The 11,274-nt window shown below is 38.9% G+C and overlaps 1 protein-coding gene across 1 annotated transcript; it reads left to right on the top strand.

The window, feature by feature from the left end:
• Window positions 1–8,448: 8,448 nt before the first annotated feature.
• LOC148430735 (olfactory receptor 5G9-like) lies at window positions 8,449–9,378 on the top strand. The gene has a single exon (XM_088466506.1). It carries the CDS (start codon window positions 8,449–8,451, stop codon window positions 9,376–9,378), a length of 930 nt encoding a protein of 309 aa, XP_088322632.1.
• The last annotated feature ends 1,896 nt before the right edge of the window (window positions 9,379–11,274 follow it).

Below are 11,274 nucleotides of genomic sequence, written 5' to 3'. Positions count from 1 at the left end.
AAAAATCCGAAATCCAAAATACTTCTCGTCTCAAGCATTTTGGATATGGGAGACTTAACCTGTAGTAAGATTGTAGTGTAAGAGATAATTACTAACATATACATCTTTTTTATGTACTAATTCCTAATTTAGAGTTTTCTTCTGCAACTCCATACTGTAATTACAATTCCCCAATGTGTCAATCTCCTTTGTTAGAGAATACTAAAATTGTATCCTTTTGCTCCTAAGTTTGCTGGTGTTCTCAAATGTGCCTGATATTGTTCTTAAATGATTCTAACAATACATGACGCGTTTCACTGAAGCTAATCACTATACAGTTAGCGCTATTGGTCATTTCTAAATATATTGTCTCCTGTAATGGCAGATTTTACGCTCTCATAATACTGATTTGATTATTCCCACTACCCACACGTTCATTCATTGATTTTCATTTGATCAAACTTGAAATATATATAGCCACAATTATGACCAAGTCCTGTAGTCAAGCCAATGCGTTGCACTTCCTGTCTTCTGACACGCGTTTCACTATTATGGATTAAAACCACCATCAGTGTTCAGGAAGTTTAGAAAGAGGATCATATCCAATCATAAGTCAATTATAGGACCACCATATTGCACCCAATTATAGGACCACCATATTGCACCCAATTAGAGGACCACCATATTGCACCCAATTGGTTTTCTTTCAAAGCGAGTCATTTTTTTCCCTAATATGAGATAGGTTTTAAAATTATGAAATAAATGATAATCAAACCAGACACCACACCTTTCCAGTGAGATAGAAAATATTTTGTGTGAAACATATTAGATAACTGATTGTGTTTCTAATGAGAACAGAATATTTGTTTATGTTACAATGAAGCCTACATTATTTTAAAAGTAGAATTGTATTAATATAAATATTATTATTGAGCATAAAGTATTTTAATAAAATTATTTCACTTTGGATATGCACATTTTCACAATTTGCTTCTTTTTTTTTTCTTATTGAAGCATCATGTATAATAGATTTTCCATATACAGATAATACAATACAAGCACAATAATCAAAACAATTAGATGATACAAATAAACATTTTTATCTATTAAGCTGACATTATAAGTTTCATTGTAACAATGTAACGTCTTTTGTAAATATATTCAACAAATATATTATCATTTATATAATATATAAAAATTAAATGAAATTAAAATAAAAGAACTCTCTCCTCCCCCCCCCCCCCCGGCTTACCTAGTCAGGATCCGCATCTAGAATGATAGGTGGGTCATTATCGACCATCCATAGTAAGTACCATTAAGTAGTGTGGAGACTTTGGTGTATTTGGCGTCTCATATCTATGGACAGCGTAGATATGTAACTTTCCCACATATAGTAGAAACTCTCCATTTTGTATTCTTTCTCCAAAATAACCTCCACCCATTCCATTCGAAATAAATGAAATATTTTAGATCTAAATAATGATAAGGATGGAGTAAACGTTGATATCCATTCTTGTAAAACAGTTTTGCGGCCTGCCGCACTTATAGCCATTAGTAGTCTTTTTCCCCCCTTACTTATCTTAACATTTGGTGTCAGAATGCCCAATACAGCCCATTCTGCTGTAAGTGGTAAATAATTTATTAAATTGGTTTCTGCATACTGTTTTATTTGAAGCCAGAATGTTCTGACCAATGGGCCTTCTTTTTTTTTTTTCTTTTTTTTTTTTAAATGTAAATGTTAATCATTAGTTTGCGATATCAGCTGCATGATTCTTAACATATATTATAATGAAATAATGGCTTTAAATTGAGTAAACTCCAGAGGTAGTGAAAAAGATATATATATGTTTTTTTTTTCATTTCGTTGGTATGCAAGAAATTTATTCTTATCCAATAAAAACAGGTACAAATTGAAAGCAGGTTTTTAAGGTGTCTATGTAATAAGCCTTGGATGGAGATAAAGAGAACGGAGAAAAAGTACCAGCCAATCAGCTCCTAACAGTCATGTCACAGACTGTGTTTGAAAAATGACAGTTAGGAGCTGGTTGCCTGGTACTTTATCGCCGTCCACTTTATCTCCATCCAAGGCTTAGTAAGTAGACCCCTAAATGTTTTATGGATGAATAATACGACTGAGAATCTTACACTCTGAAAATCCAATTTTTGAGGTGAGGATTCAAAAATGGTCAATTATATTATGTAAGGGGTTACGTTATAATGACAGATGAGACAATGACTATGGAGGATTAGAGGTGACCTGATTAATATTTATAAATTTGTCTAAAATTTCTTTAAAAATTTGTGAAAATGTAATTATACAAATTTTTACTACATTTTGCTAATGAGCAAAGGTTTATGGGTTTTTTAATTTAGAAACTATCTACCATCCGTCGCACCATCAAAACTTCCACCAGCCCTATGGCGGGTGCAGATTTATCGTCTGAGTATGGCCTCCAATGGGAATGATTGACCGTCTGTGTGCACAAACACTTCAGTGATACACCTATAACACGCCCACGAGAGGAACCATCTCCATGTGACTGTTTACCCACCTCTCAATCAACGCCCAGAAACACCCAGCGCTTATTCAAGACATCTGTGATACCGTCCATTTCAATTGCAACAGCGCCATTGCGTGTGACTATGAATCAGCTTCATAGTCAGGAATTATTTCACTAGTAGGACAAGTAGTCACAAAAAGATATTTAAGAAAACAAATCTATATACTGAAAAGCAACATAGTTAAAGAACAGCCAATAAACCCAATCACATTTCCGCATCCATTATTGGTTTATACAATGTGTTCTTATGTTTTGCTATGTGCTTTACATGACTACTCCCTCCCTCTCTCTCTCTCCTCAGCATCCTGGGAAACAGCAGGAGATGGTTACATAGTCAGAAGTAACATTATTGGAAGACGGAACATTGTCCTTTGTGAGTAGGATCATCTAATTTGTGCCAAACGGCGTCTCTTTGCAGGAAATATGAAAACTGTTTTAGGTGCAGTTGCTCCAATTCGGCTAAAAAATTATAAAACTGTCACAGTCGCAAAAGGAAAAATAACAGAAACATTTTACATAGAGACTATAAATTTGCATGGTCCATCAATGGTTAGATCACTGATTGCCCCAAGATTTTCCAAGAAAAAGTCTACGTGGGAGTCCTAAAAGTGAATTTTTAGACTCATATTGCATCCAAGAGCTCTAAACGAGGTCAGAAGGTTGTTTACACCATCACGGTAGATTTTTGATTTGTGATTTCCCAAAAAATTCCTTACACGCAGGTTTTTCATGTCCATTAAGCTCTGCATTGAATCTGGAAGCAAATCCCTGATTTGAGGTCCTACAAAAACACTCTCCTTTATTTTTGCCTCACTGATTTAGGGGAATTTACAACTGGTTTTATCCATAGTTTTGACAAAATTCTTCATCAGCCCAAGTTTAAGGTGCAATGCAGGCAGAAAAATCATCTCCAGGGAGTATATTTACAAATTGTTTGGTTTTGTTTTCTGTTCGATTTTCCATTCGAGTTTGGTTCGATTTTCTTAGAGGAGATTTACTAAAGTCAAATCGAACAGAAAAATTAATTTAATTCAAAATCAAATTTCTGAAAAACATCAGTGTTTTCCCATAGAAGGATATAGGATCCCTTCATTTACTAACATTCAATTTACAAAATCGAAAGTAAAATGAACTCCAAATCGAACTGCAAATCCCCAAATGAATAGAAGTGCTTCATGCTTTAGATTTTAGCATGAGCAGTTGTATTTGACATAGATACATGCATACATCAGTGAGATGCATGCATGTATCTTAGTGTAAAATTCTTGTTAAGTGTTAATTAAGTGTTAATTTTAAATACTACATATGATGTATTTAGCGCAACCAGCGCCAGGCTCTGAGCTGGTCCTGATTCTGAAAATACAGGGGAAAAATACGTAGGATTCCCCTGTAATTTCCATAACCAGCACTGGACCCTTTCTAGTGGGGGGTAATGCCACAGCCAGGGAAAACCCTATCACTGGAGAACCACAAGTATCAGCATGCAGGGCATTAAGGGCCCACTGGTACCTGTAGTTCACCTGTAAAGAAATGTTAAAATAAAGACAAGACACACCGTGACAGTATAGTTTTAATACATACATATACACACTCACACATACTCACCTACAATACCTGGACCAGTTCTCTTCTCCTTAGAAGACATCCTCTGTCTTCTGAAAATAAAAAAAATGTAAATACTGACCCACAAACTCAGTACCACACTTGAAGGATGGTACCTCCTGAATGACGGGCTCTGACGCAGCATTTCTCTTAGCAGTGCCGTGGCTGAGCATTCATTGGCTGAGAGAGGTCAGCCTCCACCTCTCTCAGGCAATGAACAGCTCCCACTATTGAAGTCAATGGTGAAAACCGCAAGGTTACTAAAGGTTAGCCTGTGGCTCTCACCATTGACTTCAATGGTGTGAGCCATTCATTGGCTGAGAGAGGCGCAGGCTGACCTCTCTCAGCCAATGAACTGTCACAGTGTGTGTGTCTTGTCTTTATTTTAACATTTATTTACAGATGAGCTACAGGTACCAGCAGGCCCTTAATGCCCTGCATGCTGGTACTTGCGGTTCTCCAAGTACCAACATGCGGGAGAGGCTTGCTGGGACCTGCAGCTCTACTGGTAAAGACAATGTTTACACTTCTACTTTTACACACATTTTACACTATCAACCAGGCTACAAACCTAGGCCTGGGGTGCCCAGGAGAGGGAGACTCCTTTATCAGGGGGTCTCCCACTCCCCAGGAATCTCCCAGCCTGGCTGACTAGCGGTCAGGGGTAATGTTTCATCCAGGGAACCCAGTGATAGGGTTTCCCTGGCTGTTGCATTACCCCCCCCCCACACACACACACACACACACACACACTAGAAAGGGTCCGGGGCTGGTTATGGAAATTACACGGGAACCCTATGCATTTTTTCCCCTGTATTTCCAGAACCAGGACCAGCTCAGAGCCTGGTGCTGGTTGCTCTAAGTACAGGGGAACCCTACACAATTTTTCCCCTGTATTTACACAACCGAGACTGGCTATGAAAAGTCCGGGCTGGTTGTGCTTCTAGGGGGGGACCCCATGTCATTTTTTTTTTTAAATGAACACTTAACAAGCGTTTTACACTAAGATACATGCAAGCATCTCACTGATGTATGTATGCATGAATCTGTGTCAATGAGACCTGCTCATGCTAAAAATTAAAACATGAAGCACTTCTATTCATTTGGGCATTTGAGGTTTGATTTGTACATGAACATGCAAAATCATACATCAAATCCCTTCTTAACATGAAACAAGATCAAATTCAATTTGAAAATCGAATGCAAAATAGAATCTTAGTAAATTTGAGATTTGCTAAGAGATTTTGCTGTTCAATTTCAATTTGATTTCAGGAGATTTAAGAGATTCATTAAAATTCATCCAAAATCGAACTTTAGTACATTTACCCCCAGATCACCACGGGGAGTATTGATGACCTTTTTCTGCACTGGAGTCAGTGACAGTAATTTTTGCCCACACTTTATTACTAATTTCCAGTTCTTGCATTTACTTATACTCCTCTTCGATTATAATCAATAGTTATAAATTTCATCAATTATAATCCATTGAACAAACGATGAAAATAGTTATGTTTGCTACTATTTTGGTTCCAAATGCTATAAAGAGCTTTTACTGTAACAAAAAAAAAAACTATGGGTGATAGAAAAATTCGGAAATCATGTTTGAATTCAGCGTGAAAAAGTATATTAGAATTAAGGTATTATTTTGCATGGGACAAAGGACCTCATTCAGAGTCGGTCGATGCGGCCGCACGGTCGTAGGGGAAAGGGGCCGGATATGCAAATGAAGCGATCGCAAGTTGCGTCGCTAAGATGAGATCGTTAGCTGAACGACCCAGGGTAAGAAGCAGTCGTAAGACTAAATCACGCCCCCTTTTCGATCACAACACACGTCATCTCCTGGGATATAAGGATTAATCGCGACCATCGGGACCCATCGGAGCTGATCGCAGAGCTTAAGGCTGACCATACCCTCTCTTAAGCACTACGATCTAGTCAGTGCAATAACCACCATGTCACGTGTGCCATGACACTACTTTGTTAATTATGCACTCCCATTAAACGCCGTTCGCATAATTAGGCACGCCTGCGTTCGGATCTCCACTCCCCCGTTTTCAAGCACCTTCCCCTGTTACCACCCACAAACGCCTCATTCTGTCACTCAAACTAACGACCTGGCTGTGTGCAAGGAGAGAGAAATTTCTGATCGTAACAGCTAGTTTGCACACGCGCATTGCGAACTTTACGCATGCGCAGTTTAGCGAACATTGTCTGCGTACGACCGTGCGGCCGCAACGACCGACTCAGAATGAGGTCCAAAATTTTTGTTAACCAGTGTTAAATATAATCTACATATTACAAACATTTATATTTAGATTCATTCTTTTTTTATGTATTTTTTATATAGATGGGATGCAGGGAGGGCGTAAACTATGGAGAATTACTGCAGTATGAGATGGGTGGGGAACATGGCGCAGAGAGTTACATTGGGGGTAAATAGATATAACTTAGCACCGGTAAAGCTGATGTAATCCTAGTGGTGCAGTAAAACATGGGTAATACCAGAGAGAAGGGGAACGGTAACTCCACATCACTCTTCCACCATCTCTAACCATCATGGACGGCCAGTACTCATTACGTACTGCCGGCAAAGCCTTAATAAGCAGGTCTGGTATGGTATGTCAACATTCTGAATCTTGACACCAGAATGTTGACATGTTCTAAATGTTGACATTGACGTTATGTTGACATGTAACATGTTGACATACAGAAATGTCTACATAGTCAAAATGTCAACAAGTTCATTATGTCAACTTTGTGCATTTCGGCGGTGAAAATGACGACGCACTGTAGCATTTTAACTATTTTAGCCTAACCCTAAATGAACATGTCGACATTTCTGTATGTCAACATGTTACATGTCGACATAAAATCAATATCCACATTCTGACTGGATACCGTAAAAAGCTGCCTGAGTTGGAATTATGGATCCTGGGAGTGATTATGACTTTGTCGGTAGCCTGCAGATCTTTTCTCCTTCCTCACACTGTGGAAGTAAAGTATTTGAGTTGTTTTATACAATGGCTGAAATGTTTTATTTACACAGGTGTCTCCTGCCAAAGGGGTTTCCACACCAGCAGCCCTTTAGACTGACTACACTGATGCCACCTCTGAGCACATACTATAACCCTAAGAGTAAAAGGTTAGAAGAACTATGGTTGAGGTACATGATGTATATATCTCCAATAATTGTAAGAATAAATATAGGAAAAGCCTCAATAGTTCAATGTAAAAATAGTCACTTTTTCGTCGTTAAGGTTGTTGTAAACAAGTTCAAATCTTGATCCTTCTGTATGGTCTCAAATAACCTGGTCACTCCACTTGGTCTCCACACTATTCCCCCTCAACGTCAATGGTTCATACAAGACAAAAGTGGGGAATACGCATATAGTGTAAAACCATAGACAGGTGCTGTATCCTGTGGTGCTGCCATCCAGAAACCTAACTGTGGTAAGGTATAGCTCTAATAGGGGGAGCAGATAACCCCTATATGCTGTAAATTGTGCCTTTCATAAAAGGTCCCTGATGGTACGCGACCATTTCTTATGCATGTTATGATTTAAATAAATGTCTATGGTTTTACTCTATATGCGTATTCCCCACTTTTGTCTTGTATGAACCATTGACGTTGAGGGGGAATAGTTTGGAGACCAAGTGGAGTGACCAGGTTATTTGAGACCATACAGAAGGATCAAGATTTGAACTTGTTTACAACAATCTTAACGATGAAAAAAGTGACTATTTTTACATTGAACTATCGAGACTCTTCCTATATTTATTCTTACAATTACTGGAGATATATACATCATGTACCTCAACTAGAGTGCTTCTAACCTTTTACTCTTTGTGCATACAGTATATACTTTTTGTGATTGGTGAATATCACGTAGGTTACCAGCTGTCTGGTGTAGAGTGGATCACAAACACTTATCACTTTATAGTATACTATTACTCTGTGTGTCACGGTAATAACTGGGATATTATTGGTATGTCAGTGGTATGTTCTCCCTTTATATATGTAGGTTTCCTCCCTCAGTCCAACAAAATTCTGTAGCTAATTGGGTTTAGATTGTAAGATGTCTAATCAGGCAAAGAGTAATGTCAGTGATACATTATTCCATGTGCTGCTTAATTTGGGGGCACTCCTCAGCCATATCAGAGGGTTTTATATAAATTGCATGAACATTTGTATTGTACTTAGTTACCTATGGCATATTTCCTAGCTTTATGTTCTATGTTGCATGATTCATGGATTATTTACTTGTTAAATTGATATTTATATTTTTTCACCACCACAGGATAAACAATGAGCATCATAAACAAGACACAAGTGACAGTCTTTGTGTTTTCGGGTCTAACTTACTATGAAAAACTTGTCCCCTTCCTATTCCTATTCTTCTTGCTTGTTTACTTGGTGACCATAGTTGCCAATGTTGGCATGATAGGTGTTGTCCAAAGGACCTCCACCCTCCACACTCCAATGTACTATCTCCTGAGTTACCTCTCCCTGGTTGACCTCAGCTACTCCTCAGTGATCACACCTAAAATGCTTTTTGACTTATTGACTAAGATAAAGTCCATCACATTCGCTGGTTGTGCTCTACAACTCTTCCTCTTTGCTGGCTTAGCAGTCACAGAGGCTATCCTGCTCTCGAGCATGTCGTATGACCGATATATCGCTATCTGCCATCCTCTCTATTATGTCTCCATAATGACCAATAAAAAATGTTTACATCTGGTTCTCCTTTCTTTATCTATTGGCTTCTTGCAGTCATCAGTGCAGACCAGCTGTGTATTCAGCCTTCAGTACTGTGGATCAAACATTATAAACCACTTCTACTGTGACATTCCTCCTCTGCTCTCATTGTCCTGCTCTAGAACTCTTCCATGCGACATGGTAACTGTTTTCTTTACATGTTCTTGTGGTATTGGCTCTATGGTGACAGTCCTGGTCTCATACTCTCTAATTGTCTCTTCCATTTTACGGATGAAATCCAGTGAGGGCCGGCAGAAAGCATTCAGTACATGTTCCTCACATCTCATGTGTGTCTCCATCTTCTACGGGACAGTTTTCTTCATCTACCTGCGCCCATCTGCCAGTGTCTTTGATCAACGAGACAAAGTGGTCTCTGTCTTCTACTCGGTGGTGATTCCCATGTTGAATCCACTTATATACAGTTTGAGGAACCAAGAGGTGAAAAAGATCATTATGGAAGTTTTTCAAAAGTCTCATTAAATTAGACAAAATGTTCATCATGTTCACCATTTTTCCAGAGATTTGTGTATGCATAGTAGTAACGTCCACTGGAATAAAGTGTGGGTGCCATGTTGCCGGTATCCTGTGCATGCACAGTAGATTCTGACACAAAACCAGAGGCTACCAGTGATGGAGAGTAGGGGGCCCACACGGAGGCTGCAGACCAGCCCCTTCCTCTTTTAAACATAGCTTCAATCTGTCTGCAAAGAATTAAAGCCTTATTATTATTATTATTATTATTATTATTATTATTATTATTATTATTGTAGACTTTATAGATAAAAGGGCATGTTGCGAGTTATGTTCTTTTGATGTTCTGTTATAATTATTTCCACACAGATCAATAGGAATTAAATCACATTCAGAAATCTTGCGACGGGGGATTGTGTTGATTTATTAGTATGTACATCCAATAATGGTTCCCTGTGAGCAAGAAAAGCAATTACTTGGAGAGAAGAATAGTAAACATAAGTCCTTTGTCTATGTCTGCATATAGAGTATTTGAAGATGCTCAGCTGGCACCAAAAACAGCTGAGGTGTTGAAACATCTGACCAAAAGGTGTGACTGAACATAAGCAGGAATCTTATGCATCAACTTATTCTATCTGTTTTTCACTAAATTGATATTTCTACCACATCTAGGGTTTTAAAAAAAATAACAGAAATATACCTACAGTCTGGTGTAATTTGAGAGTCCCTATGACATATGGTTTTAGAGATAAATAGTATCTAACCAATCACACATCCAAGAACTGTCTTCTTTACAATCATTTTATAGCTTAAATAACATATATTAATGTGAATATACCATATTTCATGTGGTTACTACACAAGTTACATTTTGTACAGTTATTTGTACTTAGGTTAAATTTTGCTGGGAGGCCCTATAATGGACACAAATTCAAGGGCCACTACTTTTTGTTCATTCTTCTTAACCTATCTGCTGATTTTGACACTGTGGATCACCATCTCCTCCTGCAAATCCTTCACTCCCTTGGTCTGCATGATACTGCCCTCTCTTGGTTGTCCTCCTATCTCTTTCTCTGTCTCCTCTCATGACTCCACTTCCCCCCACTTCCACTAACAGTAGGTGTTCCCCAAGTGTTTATGAAACTCATGCACTATTACATAAGACCCCTAGAGTCCATCTATGGAGGGTCTTGTGCCTATAGCAACCACCCACTATTCCCTTAGTGTTAGATGCACACACCGGTACTTAGGCGGCCGCCAGGTCTTGTACCTCCAAACAGTAGGGGCTTATGCAACAGACAGGAGATCACTAGGTAATAACTGTAGTAGTGTATAAGCAACAGTAATATGGCAAGGACACAGTTAACTGAAGTACTGACAATGACTGACAACTGACAACAACCACTTGGTTTGTCCAGTACACTGGAAAAGGTAGTAGCAAGGGTATAACAGGCAGAGGATATGGACATCATGTAAAGCAATGCAATTCTTGAAGTGCAGCACAGTTGTGTACTGCGCATGCGTATGCATCGTAGTGCACGAGCGTGAGTTAGCATTGCGATTGCTCTGCGATCACTCACAGAGATACAAAGCCATCGCAGAGTGAGTGACAAAAGGTCAGCATTTGAGGGTGGTGACAGGGGAGTGGTTGGAGAAACTCAAGCGTGGCTGTCCATTTGAACACCGTTATGCTGGCGTGCATAGATTAGCCACTGCGACGGCATATGCAGCTTGAGTACTCACGGTGTGCAACGAGGTTAGTAAGGTCAGACCTGTTGTAATTGTGCGTGAGAGTCCGATGTTACTCGATGTTCCCGATATATACTCAGGACTGCAAGGCAATACGGATATGAGATAACGGTAGTGGGAGGTAGTGGGCGTCTCTATGCTGGCTGTGAGACGGCA

The sequence above is a fragment of the Taudactylus pleione genome, unplaced genomic scaffold (genome assembly GCF_031769625.1).
Source record: "Taudactylus pleione unplaced genomic scaffold, aTauple2 ptg003355l, whole genome shotgun sequence".
In the NCBI taxonomy this organism is placed as follows: domain Eukaryota; kingdom Metazoa; phylum Chordata; class Amphibia; order Anura; family Myobatrachidae; genus Taudactylus; species Taudactylus pleione.
This window is presented reverse-complemented; position numbering and strand designations above follow the sequence as displayed.

Excerpts from the sequence above, each read along its gene's own strand:
- LOC148430735 (XM_088466506.1), top strand. The coding sequence starts at position 8,449 with ATGAGCATCATAAACAAGACACAAGTGACAGTCTTTGTGTTTTCGGGT.